Source organism: Garra rufa, chromosome 1 (genome assembly GCF_049309525.1).
Source record: "Garra rufa chromosome 1, GarRuf1.0, whole genome shotgun sequence".
In the NCBI taxonomy this organism is placed as follows: domain Eukaryota; kingdom Metazoa; phylum Chordata; class Actinopteri; order Cypriniformes; family Cyprinidae; genus Garra; species Garra rufa.
This window is the reverse complement of record NC_133361.1, coordinates 41,708,582-41,725,510: the sequence shown is the minus strand read 5'-3', so window position 1 is coordinate 41,725,510 and position 16,929 is coordinate 41,708,582. Positions and strand designations below refer to the sequence as shown.

Below are 16,929 nucleotides of genomic sequence, written 5' to 3'. Positions count from 1 at the left end.
CTTCAGAAGGAAAAACAATACTTGAAGAGCTGGGGTTGTAAACTTTTGAACATTTAGTACTGCCCTTCAGAAGCTACAGACAATACTTGTTTCCCAGAAGACAACGTAAGTTCGATTTACCCTGATTTTAAAATTCTAAAAGTTTACACCCCTGGTTCTTAAAGCATTGTGTTTCCTTCTGGAGCATCAGTGAGTGTTTTAACCTTATGTAATAGTTGCATATGAGTCCCTTAGTTGTCCTCAGTGTAAATAGATGGATCTCAAAATCATACAACCATTGTTGGAAAGGGTTCAACTACAAAAAATGCTATGAAACCAAAGAATTTGCAGGTCTGTATTTGCCAATCATAAACTGTGAATGCCATAAATTACTCTGAATGGGTGATGATGGCACCACAAGAATACACACTTTGCAAAGGCTGAAAGTGTCATCCTTTTGGCCTTCATCTGGACAACCTCCTGCCACAGGGTTTCAGTCACCTCAGAGCAGCCCGCCATCTTGCAATCTCAGTGAGAATTGGAGAAATGCTACCAGTTAAATAGGGTTTGTCATATAATTAAGGAAATTACCACCAGGTGCCAGATTAACACCAATAACTTGAAGGTATCTGTATGTGTTCTCTAATTTTGATCAGAGTTCTTTTTTAAATATCTCATTTGAGTTTTTATACTGTGCTGCAGAATACAATTATTTTATGAAATATGCTTAAAAACTGCCCTTCTACTTCTGTTAGGATAACATCAAATAGGACTAAGCAGTGAAATTGAAATTTAGGAAATAGGTTATATAGATAAATTATCTTATTTTGATCTCCACTGTGTGTGTGTGTGTGTGTGTGTGTGTGTGTGTGTGTGTGTGTGTGTGTGTGTGTGTGTGTGTGTGTGTACCTGGTATACATCACGTTGTGAGGACCAAATGTCCCCACAAGGATAGGAATACCAGTAGATTTTGACCTTGTGGGGACATTTCTCAGGTCCCCATGAGGAAACAGGCTTATAAATCATGCACAATGAGTTTTTTTGAGGAAGTAAAAGTGTGCACAATCTCCTGTGAGGGCTAGGTTTAGGTGTAGGGTAGGTGTAGGGCGATAGAAAGTACGGTTTGTACAGTATAAAAACCATTACGCCTATGGAATGTCCCAATAAAACATGTAAACCCAACATGTGTGTGTGTGTGTGTGTGTGTGTGTGTGTGTGTGTGTGTGTGTGTGTGTGTGTGTGTGTGTGTGTGTGTGTGTGTGTGTTAGACCCCCAAGATCACTCATGACTACTATTTTGAAGTAGTTTATTAGACCACAGAGATACATATTCACTACAGTATTTGCATTTCTCATCACATGGAATATAAAATTAATACAGTGACTATTCAAAATCGTTAGTATAAAGATTAATGCTACACCAATTAAACGGCTTGGTAAAATACTAAAATACTACATTTTAAACAAACCTAGTGGTTAGTAACAGGCAGATTCATTTAGTATGCAAGTCTCCATTTACAGTTTCAGTAGTATTGTTTGTTAGATAACTTTTTTCTTTATCTTACTCCTTACCTATGACTTTTTCTCAAACTTTCCTGTCCTCTTTCTAATGTCACCCATACCCTGTTTCCTTCCAACCCCTACTTCTCGTCATGTATTCACCCCACTACTGATCCTTCTTTCGGATCCAGCAGTAGGAGTTCCTGCCCACCCAGAAACCAGGGAAGAGCTTCTCCTTGAAACTGGTTGAGAACCGATGAATCAGTCTGACCTCCTTGGAGCCGTTCTCTCCATCTTCAACCAGGAAGAACTTGAGGATGCCAGCTGGCTGGTCAGCGTAGATGCCGATGGTGGGACAGAGGGGAGCCTGGAATTCGACGTTTTCTCCGTTGTGCCAGACTTGGTAGCAGGATCCGGCCCAGCCCACACCCCATGACAGGTCGTTCTCTCCCAGGCCACACGGACCATCCTTAGCTTTCCGCCCTGCGCTTTCACAGGCTGCTCCGATCACCACCCAGCCCTCGTAGTCCACCTCCCAGTACCCACGACTGCCCAGAAGACCCTCCTTACACAGCACCTTCAGAAGGGTATTGTGAGTTATCCCAGCAGCAGTTGTTGACAGACAGTCTTAAGGCCCATTCACACCAAGACCGATAACTATTTTAGCATCCACACCAGCAGGATTGATTCTGATTAGGTGTCAATGTTTTATCATTTATCAGCTGAAAAAAAAACATACTAAAAGTGATTTTAACAATATAGTTTCCTTGGTGTGAACAGGCCTTTCTGCATTACATACTGTCATCATTTACTCACTCTTGTGTCATTTCAAACTTGCTTAGCTTTCCTCCTCAGATGAACTTGTGAGTGAATGAATCATTCAGACTGATTTTTGTAAACCATATCATCAGATTCATTGAAATATTAGACTCTAATGATTTGTTCATGAGTAAATAGAATCACATACATGGAACTATGGAAGCCCATTTACAAAAAAAAAAAGCGAAATATTATGAGACAAAAAAGTGAGGTCATAATCATGACAACATTTTTTTCCATAATTTACATTAAACCTTATCATTCTAATTTAGAATGTCTGACTTATCAACTTTTCATTCTAACTTTTTGTCTCATAATCATGATCATAATCAACAATTTCGATTCATGTCATAATTATGACTTTCTAAGTCAAGTTTTTGTTAAAGGTGCCATAGAATGCATTGATACAATATTTTAAATTGTTAAATTGTCTTCTCTGATCAACATAGAAGGTATATGGCACAGGAAAGGGCAAAAAAAATCCAGAAATGGTTTTACAGGTCAATTTACAACCCTAGAATTTGTCCCTAGAATGAAATGCTCTGTTATTGGCTTATTTGGAAGGCTCATGAATATTAATGTGAGCTCTGCTCTGATTGGCTGTTTCACAGAGCTGCTCATCTCAATATCTCGCACATGGAGGAAATATTTATTTAATTACGGAGCTCTAGCAGCTTTTAATATGCGGTTTGTTGAATCTGCCGTTTTGAATCTCCGACATTTTACTCTCACTTGACTGTGTCCAAATTCAGGGTCTACATCCTTCGGAGGACTCATTTGAAGGATGTTACGTCACAGCGCCGCGACGAAGGCTGTCCAAATTCATAGGATCCTTCAAATGCGGCCCACAAATACGTCCTCCTTTTCCCCGAATTGGAAGGATGGGTCTGGTGGATCCTTTCCCGTCCTACCTATCCCACAATTCCTTTCGGCAGAGCGCTTCCAGAATTTTCAAATAATGGCGGACGAAGCAAGCGGTAGTAATGATGGAAGTTTTAAAAAAACTGCCGTTTCAAAAAATATTTTTTTACAGCGGTTGTCTAGTTAGGCCTTTGGTTTTAGCGTTAAGCTTTTTTTTTTTTACATTTGTATGTATATATGTTAAAAAACATCACTTTCGTAAACTAGCTTCTTTCTTACTGCCTGTGTGAATATCCCCTTACACACAGCTAATTTCTTGTTAGTGATTGAAGATGTTTTTAACGCTTTTAGGGATGAAAGAGTAGTTATTTTGTTTTGTGCAGTACAGATAACCTTACTTCTTGCTTAGCGCTTTCACGGTTGCTAGGCGACAGGATATGAGCGACGGGGAAGGGAGGGAACTGAAAGAAGGGTAGGCTGTCCAAATTCACTGACACCTACTTCCAGGTTTTGCAGTCTTTGGAGGACCCCTCCTCCTTCAACCTGGTAGGAAGGATCCTAAGGAGGATGCAGACCCTGAATTTGGACACATGTGCTCTGTGTAATGTTATACTGCAGCGACACAAGGACTTACCGCACAAGTTTTGATACTTTACTGATGCTCAGGATCTGTTAATCATTCGTCATCATCAGCTTAGTCATCTCTCTCCATTTATGTGGTAAGTAAAATTTAACTGCAATGTAACAGTATGTACATATGTACTGCAATGTAACAGGCTAGCGCTAGCATTAAGCTGACCGTGTCCCTTCAGTGGCTTGCCTTATTTTAGTGATGTACTGACGTTAATGATGATTGGGCGATGCAAATGTTGGAGGCGTAACTATTAACGATCTCGGCTGTAACACCGACTGTTTCGTAACAGTCGGTGTTATGTTGGAATTGACCTATTTTTCGGTGGTCTTTTGCAAATACTAGATTTATATAAGAAGGAGGAAACGATGGTGTTTGAGACTCATGGTATGTCATGTCCATGTACTGAACTGTTATTATTTAACTATGCCAAGCTAAACACAGTTTTCCATTCTATGGCACCTTTAATATTTTTTGTTTATATTTATTTATTTTAAATCTGTGCTTATGTGTGAATAAAAACCTAAATCAAAACTTTTCATCATATAAAATGTCATGTCTCATGACTTGGATTAAACTACTCAATATATTTATATACACTACAAGTCAAAAGTTAGATTATTATTATTTTTTTAAAATAAGTCTCTTCTGTTGGCGCCGTTGCGCTCCGGGCGTCCCGTGTTCGAATCCCGACTCGAGGACCTTTTCCCGATCCCGCCCCCTATCTCTCTCCCACTTCCCTTCCTGTCATTATTGATGAAGGATTAAAAAAATAAGTCTCTTCTGCTCATCAAGCCTGCATTTATTTGATCCATAATACAGCAAAAGCAGTAATATTGTGAAATATTTGTAATATTTAAAATAACTGCTTCCTATTTGAATATATTTAAAAATGTAATTTATTCCTGTGATCAGTTACATTTTCAACATCATTACTCTGGTCTTCAATCTAATATGCTGATTTGCTGCTCAAGAAACATTTATTATTATTATTATTATTATTATTATTATTATTATTATTATCAATATTTAAAACAGTTAAGTAAATTTTTCTGGATGAATAGGATGAACAGAAAGATCAAAAGATCAGCATTTATCTGAAATAAAAAGCATTTGTAACATTATACACTACACCATTCAAAAGCTAGGGGTCAGTATCATCTTTTTCAAGAGGGGAGAAATTATAAAAAATAATACTTTTATTTAGCAAGGATGCTTTAAATCGATCAAAAGTGATGATGAAGACATTTATAATGTTACAAAAGATTTCTATTTCAGATAAATGCTGTTCTTTTTATTTATCAAAGAAACCTGAAAAATTCTACTTAGCTGTTTTCAACATAATAATAATAACATTAATAAATGTTTTTTTTGAACAGCAAATCAGAATATTAGAATGATTTCTGAAGGATATTTTGACTGAAGTAATGATGCAGAAAATTCAGCTTTGAATCCACAGGAATAAATCACATGTATAAATTATATGTATTTACAAACAGTTATTTTAAATAGTAAAAACATTTCAAAATTGTATTGTTTTTGCTCTAATTGGATCAAATAAATGCAGGCTTGGTGAGCAGAAGAGACTTCTTTAAAAAAAAAAAAAAAACATTAAAAATCTTACTGTTCAAAAACATTTGACTGGTAGTGCACATTATTTGCATGATGTCTTCATGTAGTTTGTGAAGCCTGAAAATGTTAATTACATAAACTTTCGATCAATGGACAAGAAATTTGAGAGAACTGTTCTAATGATGACCGAAAGTCTTTGGAACAACATGAGAGTGAGTAAATGATGACAATTTTAAAGTTTGAATGAACTAACCCTTAAAAACATAAGAAGAAAGAATTACATAAGCTGTTCAAAAATACTTTTTATAGATCACACAATAGAACAAACAATGTAGAGACAGACAGAGAGACTTACATACCTGTGGTGAATGTTCAAATCTCTCTGGCCTGTCTAGAACAGGACACACTTCCTCTGACATACGTGACACTTTGGCTCCACCTTCTGACAGCCACAACATTTTCTGAGCAGTTCTGTCATCCAGAGAGAGTTGTATCCAGTCTGAGGGCAAAATAACATTTCAGAGGTCAGAAGCCTAGTAAACTATAATATACAGCCATACAAAATGCAAGAAACAAGACAGTCCCTGTAATATTCATACGTACATTTCATCAGATCAGCTCTAGTACTGGGTTCAGTGATGTTGGGTTCATATGGTGGCGCCTTTTCTGTGATGGAGGGAAGAAAAAAGAGCAAGAGGTCATTATATACTATACCATGACTGCATAATCCTATTAAAATGTCAGCTGTCTATTGGAGGCCCAAGCTTCATGCGACTTCCATTGTATTACGATCCCCTCCCATTAACACAATTAAGACAGAGAGGTGTAAAGACAGCAGCACTCACCTTGAAAAAGTCATGGTAATGATCGCACATACAAAACATATTTTCAGATTTACATGCTATTTTGATCTAGGTATCTGTACTATAATAAGAACAGTATGTTCTCCATACCTTAAATGACTTGGAATAACGATCTGCGAGCCTGTTTTTAGTGAGCATTGACTTTGATGAAATTAAAGGTATAGTTAAGGTAACAGTTAACTGTTCACTGTTCAACTGTTCTGGGGGAAACTGACTGTTTTCAGAATAATTTAGATAGAATTTTCTTTTCATCTTTCCTCTGTATAATGCATATTAATGTTGTATTTAAAACAGCAAGGCTGTTTTGTTCACAGCAGTAACCAAGGAAATGCTGTTTTGCCGTTGTTTCATAAGCGCCACCTGCTGTCAGAGAGTGAATTTACGTTTCATTTAGCCTGTCTGCTGTTTTTATTTCATTTTATGTATCATAATATCACAAAGCTAAGGTCAGCCCAATCAGTTTTTGCTTTCAGTTTTGAAATTGTAATCTAATTTACATTAAAAACTGCTCATGCTACATGTAGCATGTTTGTTTGGATTGTGATTAAAATACGGTGGTTCTGCAACTGTTTCATTTAAAGACAGTCAAGGAAAAACCATGATAAACTGTCAAACTGCCAGAATCCTAGAAAAAACGTGATAGATATTTGGCTAAACAGCCCCGTAATAATCTGTGACCATCATGAAGCTTGCAGTGTTTACCGAGCTTTAATGAATGATCATACAAAAACAAGTGACAAGTCCAACAGTTGAACTTGAGTTCACGGATAAAGTATGCACAAAATATCTGAAAACTGTTACCTCATTCTTAATAAATTTGGGAATAAATGTAAAAATGCTTAACATTAAATTTATACTTGGTTTGAATAAATATAACATTAAATACATGGTTAAAGTATTCAAATACTTTAGTGTCATAAATGTTTTTTTAATTATTTATTTAATGTAAATTCATGTTCCATCTCACACATTTTCCAGGTAGTTTTAAAATGTAGTTATTGTTCTGTTACAGTAGATTTTTCATCAAGTTTCTTCAGACTTTCAGCTGTTTTTAACAGTCGGCTTATTTTTGGATCATCAGTCATCAAAGTTTTGTAAACACTGTGGTGTCACGATGGCTAAGACAGAAATGTAACTTTAACTCACCAAATTGATTGATTACAAAAAAAAAAATCTTGCAAATTATGTTTTCAAGTGGTTTCAGATTTGAATGTTATTTGATGTAAAGCGGTGATATCTAAGTAGAAGAGTTATGTACTTACTTTTTAATCAGTCTTCCTGATTAACAACAATATTTATCAATTCAGAGCAATTTCTGGATGCGGGTCGCACACGAAAATGACATTTATCTTATTGCCTGAACAGCGCAATAGGCCAATCATAGTGCGATGAAGGCATTGCCTCCTCTCACGGGACTTTTTCACATACATTCTCGAATGACCCTTCACAAACAGCTTGACTGACAGGTGATCTGACCAATCATAGTGCCAAATCCGCTGTTCTGTCGGACAAACAAATCAGACAGGAGAGTAGATTAACTTTGAGTCTAAGCTGTCTCAATTGAAAGAAACTTGCACTTATTGATCTTAAAATATATCAATGCGGTATTTATTGTTTGAATTTCTTTCAAAATTACAACATTTTAAAACTGACACCTTGTTTTATACCAGAAGTAACCAGTTTCAGTTTTAGTGTCAGTTTCCTCTTTGCTCCGCAATGTATTTTTCACTGCGTGAGAACATGATGTGTAGTGTGAGAGCGGCACTGATTGTCAGACATAGCAACAGGACGGTGGGTTTTTGTGAAGGGTCAACTGACCCCAACATGCTGACAATTGTGACAGATCACTGTATTGCTTTATTAGATCAATCGACATGTGAACCGATTGTCTTTTCTTCTTTACTTAAAGCACAAAATAAACATGAATGAACAAATCAGAACGAATTTTATTTCAACTCAGGAAAGACATCAATACACACAATTTTTCAAGTTTAAGTCCACCGACGTTAATCTACTCTCTTCTCTGATTTCCTTGTCGGACAAAATGGCTGATTCTGCGTTATGATTGGTCAGATTGCCTGTCAATCAATCTGTTTGCGAAGGGTCAGTTAGACGATATACGCTCAGTGGGCTCAGAGGAGGCAACAAAGATGTTTTCCTGCTGCTGTAACTGGTGTCACTGTTGCGTCACTTTAGAAAAAATAGTTTTGTAGGTTTGCTGACATGTTTTTGGAGGGTGGGGTTTTGGAAAGCAGCTGTTGCAACAGGGGGCGCTCTGATTAGGACAGTGAAAGCTCAGTAGGATTGCATACCTGCGGGAGTTGCTTCTGCTCTTGATCCTTTTCTTCCTGTAGGGGTGAAAATGTACATCAGTTAACATCAGAAGTTCCCATTAAACCACTTTGGAAATGATATTGACGCTACGCCAGCAATCTAGAGTCTTCCTTTTCCTTACATTGCTTTTCTGATCCCTCTTCCTTACCTCTCGTGCGCAATATATCACCCTGTGGTATGCCATTCATCTACCCCCACTGTTGTTAGCACTGAATCATACAGTTTACCCATGCCTGTCAGGGTTTAGGTTACATCTAAGAAGCATGCTAGGCCTAAACTTACATTCACCATGGACACACATCAGAGGCTCTGACAGCAGTTTCCAAGAATACATTTTTGTTTCTGCCGCACTTCATTTCCACGGCGTTAGTGGTGTTGGCATGTTTATGTCCAGCACTGGGCATGCAGGTTTAACACTTTTCTCGTTACTGTTGATTTTCTCAGGCACCTTCTGAGAAAACCATCTGCAGTCCTCTGGCTCATGTATTACAGCGCACACATTTTTGACACCTTTTGTTAATGCGGACATTAATATTAGCGGCTCCCTTAGGTTATCATAATTATCGGTGGCATTGGGTGCCTTGGAGCTATTTTTGAAAGTTTAAGTGTTAATTGGAGCAGCAGATTGGTGGCAAAGAAGGGAAAGGTCACTGTAACAATGAAACGCATAATATCCTGCAAATGGAGTGTTGTAGTGGGTAAAACTCAGGGCGGAAAAGGAAAGGTTGCAGGTTTGAGCCCTGCAATGAGCATTCCTCAATAAAAGGTATGTTTTATTTGGTTTTCTGGGTAAACATCTGGAAATCTTAAAAGAATAATGTTAAATTAATTAACTTACTTGACAAGTAACAATGTTCAAACTGATATTTTGAGAGAATGGTAACACTTTACAATAAGGTGTTAACATTAGTTAATGTAGCAACTAACATGAACGAACAATGAACTACATTTATTACAGTATTTATTGATCTTCGTTAATGTTAGGCAATAAAAATACAGTCGTTCATTGTTTGTTCATGTTAGTTCACAATGCATTAACTAATGTTAACAAACAACTTGTGATTTTAATAATTGCAGTAGTAAATGCTGAAATTAACATTAACTAAAATTAATAAATGCTGTAGATATAGCTGTTAAAAGTGTATTTTTACTACAAACATAGACTTTATGTTAGATTTTATGTTGAAATATTTGGACAAATTGCAAGTGTATTTTGTTTTACTTTAGTGATATACTTTTGAAATTTAAAAATGTTGAAAAGAAATGTGAAACAGTCTATACACTTAAATCTTCATATCTTTTCCAGTGTTGCTCTTCAAATAAATCTTATTTTAAGGTAATTTTTATATATTTTATTGTTTAGTTTTTATATATGTTAAGGTTAAAAAAGACTATTATATATATGTATGATTTATATATCTATACGGTGTACAGTTTGGTTGTCAGCTGACTGAAAAAGAAGGTTGAAAGTTACTCCACGAAGAATTGTCTCACTTTCAATTATATCATTTACCATCAGCAAAAAAGTCATGCTGTCAGTAATTCCTCAGTCACGTTTAAGCAAGCCTGAGATGCTGGTTTGTACTCTAGACTCTCGTTTGATTGGTTGCATGGTTCAGGCAGTGGGAGGGGACAGAGGTGACTGACATCACTATAATGGGTCTTCGTGACAGCGGTGTGCACCTTTAAGTGATCGGGTCAGCTGTGTTTCAGCACATATGTGACCCTGGACCACAAAACCAGTCTTAAGTCGCTGGGGTATATTTGTAGCAATAGCCAAAAATACATTGCATGGGTCAAAATTTTTGATTTTTCTTTTATGCCAAAAATCATTAGGAAATTAAGTAAAAATCATGTTCCATGAAGATTTTTTGTAAAATCCCTACTGTAAACATATCAAAATGTAATTTTTGATTAGTAATATGCATTGTTAAGAACCAAATTTGGACAACATTAAAGGTGATTTTCTCAGTATTTTGATTTCTTTGCACCCTCAGATTCCAGATTTTCAAATAGATGTATCTCGCCCAAATATTGTCCTATCCCAACAAACCATACACCAATAGAAAGCTTATTTATTGAGCTTTCATATGATGTATACATCTCAGTTTAGTCAAATTTAACCTTATGACTGGTTTTGTGGTCCAGGGTCACATATAGGACGGGGACTACTGTACACCTGTTCAAGACCCCCACCGTTTGTGATCTTGCTGACAATCACTAAGAACAGATTGTTCAAAGGTCACCATCATCATCCTTATCTTTTATTTAATTTCTTATACACTCTCAGAAAAAAGGTACAAAGCTGTTTCTGTGGTGGTAACCTTTCAAAAGCTACTAATATGTACCTTAAGATATAAAGATGTAACTTTTAGTATTTGTACCTTAGGATACCACCTCAGTGACAGCTTTGTATCTTTATTTCTCAAAGAAACATGCTCTACGCACATTATGACAGGAAAGCCCTTATAGGCCATCAAGTAATTGTGAGATACAAATGGAGGATAATGAAAAGAAGCAAATGTCGCAGCCATTAATCTTTCTGCAGTGTAACCTTAGATATAATCCTGGTGCACATATAAATTCCATCAGTTGCTTGGGACTTAAAGAGGGCGTTATAGAGGAATGGATGGTGCAGGAGCGAAGGGAACAGAGGTGGTAAAGGGATCAGGGCTAGAGATAAGCAACTGCTGCTGACAGGTCACTCCATCAGTCATAGCCTGTTTCAGCCTCTCTTCGGGACCTCTCCCTTATAGGGGCTGGTATGGAGGGAGTCAGGAAGAACAGGAGGGAGGGGTTGAGCATGACAGCCAGCATACTAGACTATAAGCATGGTCATGAAGCAGAGCTCCAAAATAAAACAAATCAGAAAGGTCTAAAAATGTCGGATGTCGAGGCTATGTTCACGCAATTCGAAGCCATGCTGACAGCTCTTCCAGTCAGGGTTTTCTCCCTGGTGTGAGATTCAACCTTGGTGTTTCGTGAGTGGGGACTCGGTGGAGAATGACCATGAACGGAAGAATGCTGTAAACAAGAGGTACATGGAAGGGGGTCTGGGTGAAAGCCTTGTTACAAAATCCCAAATGTCCAATAAGGGATCATTCACAAAGCCCTGTTCACTCACATCTTTCACCAGAGGAACACATAATTGTGACCCTGGACCACAAAACCAGTTATAAGTAGAATGGGTTTATTTGTAGCAGTAGCCAAAAATACACTGTATGGGTCAAAATGATTGATTTTTTTTAATGCCAAAAATCATTAGGATATTAAGTAAAGATCATGTACCATTAAGATAATTTGTAAATTTCCTACAATAAATATATTAGTGTTGGGCATAATTAATTTTTTTAATCTAGATTAATCTCACTGTAATCTTGGAATTAATCTAGAATAATCTAAATTGAAATGGCTAATTTGAATTCTGCCGAAGGCATTCAGAATATGTGTGCTACCCAAATAATGACTAAAAGTACGTCTTTGAGATGTTAAATACACAGACGCGCACGGGCATATTGTTTAATGTCTTTATTTCGGGATTATCAAAGTAAATTATAACTCAAATTTGAGATTTTACTGGGGCACATCAGATTTTCAATGGGGCACGTGCCCCAGTAAAAAGGGTCTAGCAACGCCCCTGCCCTGAAGCAAACCCGGCGGCTTCATAGCTGCATCCATGTTAGCACGTCTTGTTTGATGTGGAAATTTCACAGTAGGCATACACACACAGGTTCGAAGACTCGTTTTCGCCCCCTACAGTGCAATTCGGCTAGGTATACATCCGTGCTAAAATATCAAGGTGAAAGTCATCATAGCTTGTGTAGTATAGACCTAGCTCCCAACCCAACTTTGAGAATAGATTAATGGCAATATTTTTTTTATCGCCCGATAATAGTCTCAGCTGATAACGGTCCACCACTAAAATATATCTAAACTTAATTTTTGATACTAATATGCATTGCTAAGAACTTCATTTGGACATCTTTAAAGGCGATTTTCTCAATATAATTTTATATTAAAATGCTAAGTTTTAACCTTCAAATTTGGACTAACCCAACTTTTGGGTTAAAAATGTAATTGAGAAATTTAACCGTTGGGTTAGTCCATATTTAACTCATTTTTTTAAATGTGGCATTTTTTTCTTGTTTTCCATAAAATAAATAAATTCAGAAAACATTATAAGATTTAGTAGAAAAACAAAAAAACTACTAGTAAGTTTCTGTCAGGACAACATCTGTCAAGTTTACGGACATTTATTTTAAACCTATGCAATGCGTAATAAAAAAAATTTTTTTTTTAAAAAGTGTAATAATAAAAATACAGGTAAAAACCTGAGAAAAATTTATATGTAAACTTCTTTCATATTAACATGCAAAATTCGTGCCCTTTTTTTAATATGTATTAATGGATTATGATGGATTTTTTAAGACCCTGTCCGTCGAAATGACGGACAATGTTAAAGTCTAACGCAACCTCTGATATATATATATATTTTTTCTTATAAATACATTTTTATTTTCTCTAGAAAAGTTGTGTTGCCTTATAAACTATCGTACTTCTTAAAAGATTAATTTACTTCCAGAATAATAATTTCCTGATAATTTACTCACCCCCATGTCATCCATGTTCATGTATTTCTTTCTTCAGTCTAAAATAAATTAAGGAACATTACAGGATTTTTCTCCATATAGTGGACTTTAATGGGGATCAACATGTTGAAGTTTCAGTGCAGCTTCAAAGGGCTCTATATGATCCCAGACAAAGAATAAGGGTCTTATCTAGCGAAACGATTGGTCATTTGCTAAAAAAAAAATACAAGTTTATATACTTTTACCACAAATGCTCATCTTGCACTAGCTCAACTTCACGCATTACATAATCACGTTGGAAAGGTCACACATGGTTAGATCTTCACCTGTGTACTTCGGTTCAAAAAGGTAGGGTAGGGCAAAAAACTATGCACATTCACTTTATAAACACTGAGTCAGTACTTCTGCCTACTCCCAAATGACCTTTGATTACATAATGTGTGAAATCGAGCTAATGCAAGACTGGCATTATTTTCTATTTTTTAGAAAACGACTGATTATTCTGCTAGATAAGATCTGTATTCGTAAGGAATCGTGTAGAGCCCTTTGAAGCTGCATTTAACTTCAGCTTGGACCTTCAACCCATTGATCCTCTTCGAAGTCCACTGTATGGAGAAAAATCCTGGAATGTTTTCCTCAAAAACCTTTCTTTTTGACTGAGAAAAGAAAGACATAAACATCTTGGATGACAAGGAGGTGAGGAAATTATCAGGATTTTTTTTTTCTGGAGGTGACCTAAACCTTGTTTAAAAAATACATTTTAATGGAAAACTTTTTTTTTGGACAAAGTTAGTTTGTGATCAGGGGCTGAAGTGAATTAAGTGTTTGAAAAGGTCAGATTATTCACCCCAGTGGAAACTGTGAGCATGTCATTGTAGGAAATCCATGTTGTATTATGTTTCTACATTATAATTTATAACCTAACTATTAAATGTGGTCAGCGTTTATCAAATATTTACAGTAAAACTGGCATGATATCAACTGGAACAACCGTGGAGTAACTTTGAACTTCACCTCTTTTTAGCATCAGCAGCTATGTTGATGACCTCAGGGTCTTTGCTAGGCTTTGCTGTCTTTCGCTCGTGATGACAGTGCAGAAAGCAAGCTGTTTGTGTTGGACACGTCCGTAGCGTGCCTGGCTAACGCCTGTTATGCACCCAGCAGTCACGGGCATGCTTGTATGGTTCATATTTGGTGGCTGGATCAAGGAGACGCTATGCATGATGATTTGAAAGGGAAGGCGACGGATATGATCTTGTGGCCCCCGAGTGTTGAAAAGCACATGCCGAATGTCGGCCCTCTGTTGATTGCTTACTTGAAACAGGCCCGATGGAAAATAACATGAACAGACAGATGCACAAATAGAGGGATTCATGTCTGTAAAGGGAGATTTCAGAGGTGTGACCCATCGCAGTCCTCAGAAAGACATTCTACCCGCTCGCATAAGAGACCTTCTCAGATATTGGTTAGATCAGATCTCTCTTAACATTGATTGAGTTGGTTTCCATGCTGACTTAGATTGCTGAGCATTACACGCTCATGGTGTACCATGTACATGTGATGTCTAATCTTGCCAGATAATGCTTTGCTCAGTAAGTCAGACCCAACTTGGCTAAATCTCAGGAGGCATAAATAAAACAAGGATGGCAGAGCTGTGGAGATGAGATACTGTGGAGGGTTTTACACTTCATTACCTCTGTGATCAAGAAGGCGGCATGTCATCATTGATAAGTCAATAAGAAACCAGTAGGAGCCTCCTTTCATCTTTTAATAAGGAGCAAGAGTGTCCTAACAAGCAGAAAAGCAGTACTATAAATATTCTATTCTATTCTATTCTACTATATTTATGTTTTTAAATGTTACATATTTCATTCTGTGCAAGAGGATCAAGAAGGTGAAAAGCAGTACTAAAATATTATGATATAATATAATATAATATAATAATGCTAAATTTTACGTATATACTTACATGCAAGAATGTCCTAAAAAGGAGAAAGCAGTGCTAAAAATATTATACTATATTATATTATATTATATTATATTATATTATTAAATGTTACTACGTGAATTGTAGTACTAAAATATTATATATTAAATTATATTTTTATTATATTATATTACTAAATTTTACATATTTACTTAGGTGCAAAAAGGTCCTAAAAAGGAGAAAAGCAGTACTAAAAATATTATATTATATTATATTATATTATATTATATTATATTATATTATATTATATTATATTATATTATATTATATTATATTATATTATATTATAGTATATTATAGTATATTATAATACTAAATTTTACATATTTACTTAGGGTGAAAGAGTAGAAAAAGCAGGGTGAAAGAGGGTGAAAAGCAGTGCTAAAATATTATTATATTAAATTATATTTTTATTATATTATATTATGATATGTTATGTTATATTATATTATATTATATTATTAAATGTTACATATTTACTTAGGTGCAAGAGGGTAAAAAGCAGTACTAAAATATATTATATTATATTTTTAAATGGTACATATTTACTTGGGTGCATGAGGGTCCTAACAAAGTGAAAAGCAGCACTAAAATATTATAATATATTATATTATATTACTAAATGTTACATATTTAATTATGTGCAAGATGGTCCAAAAAAGGAGAAAAGCAGTACTAAAAATATTATATTATATTATATTATATTATATTATATTACTAAATTTTACATATTTACTTAGGTGCAAGAGGGTGAAAAGCATTACTAAAATATTATTATATTAAATAATATTTTTATTATATTATATTATGTTATATTATATTATAGTATAGTCATTATATTATATTATATTATTAAACGTTACATATTCACTTAGGTGCAAGAGGGTAAAAAGCGGTACTAAAATATTATTATATTAAATAATATATTTTTATATTATATTATGTTATATTATATTATAGTATATTCATTATATTATATTATATTATATTATATTATATTTTAAATGCTACATATTTACTTAGGTGCAAGAGGGTAAAAAGCAGTACTTAAAATATATTATATTATATTACTAAATGTTACATATTTACTTATGTGCAAGAAGGTCCTAAAAAGGAGAAAAGCAGTACTTAAAATATTATATTATATTATATTATATTATATTATATTATATTATATTATATTATATTATATTATATTATTATTAGTTGTCTGTCGTTTTAAGTGAATTTAAGTGAATATTAAAAAAATGAAAAAATAAATATTACAAATTAAAATTGAAATTAAAATAAATAAATAAATGACCACAAATTTCAAATTAAAAGACAACTACAATTGAAAAAAACTGAGTGAAAATTAGGAGCGAGAGAGAGTCAAAGAGAGAAACAGAGAGAGAGTTGTTGAGCTGACAGATGAGGGCGACATGTTAGAGTAGACGGGTGAAAGAGGTACCATGCAACTATATTAACACCTGAAAGAAGATTCATCTGTTGAATGCTGATCATTTCACTTGTATATCAATCTTACTGTGTGATATTGAACTTGGAAACATTTGAAATTATGCAGTGATTTACTTAGTAATAGTATTGGGCTTATAGTTACAGTATATGTAAATGCTGAGTAAAGCACATAATAAAGCCTTCCATGTGTGTACATATGTCTGCATTTGAAGTACTTTAAATAGTATGTAAGTCTAGAGGATTTTTGACAACATGCTTATCTTAAAATATAAGCAGGCCCGAGAGAGCGTACAAGGTCTTGTATGACCATCTTTCCTCTCATAATAATTTGTTGTCA

At 35.1% G+C, this 16,929-nt stretch overlaps 1 protein-coding gene across 1 annotated transcript in view; it reads right to left on the bottom strand.

The window, feature by feature from the left end:
- Positions 1–1,268: 1,268 nt before the first annotated feature.
- The window catches only part of LOC141298774 (stonustoxin subunit beta), a 17,376-nt gene continuing 1,715 nt past the window's right edge, over positions 1,269–16,929 (bottom strand). Inside the window, exons 2-5 of the mRNA XM_073829120.1 lie at positions 8,537–8,572; positions 5,965–6,027; positions 5,721–5,860; positions 1,269–2,055 (exon numbers count right to left, since the gene is read on the bottom strand). Of these exons, the coding sequence (XP_073685221.1) occupies positions 1,645–2,055; positions 5,721–5,860; positions 5,965–6,027; positions 8,537–8,572 (650 nt within the window). The 3' untranslated portion in view covers positions 1,269–1,644. The remainder of the gene's footprint in view (positions 2,056–5,720; positions 5,861–5,964; positions 6,028–8,536; positions 8,573–16,929) is intronic.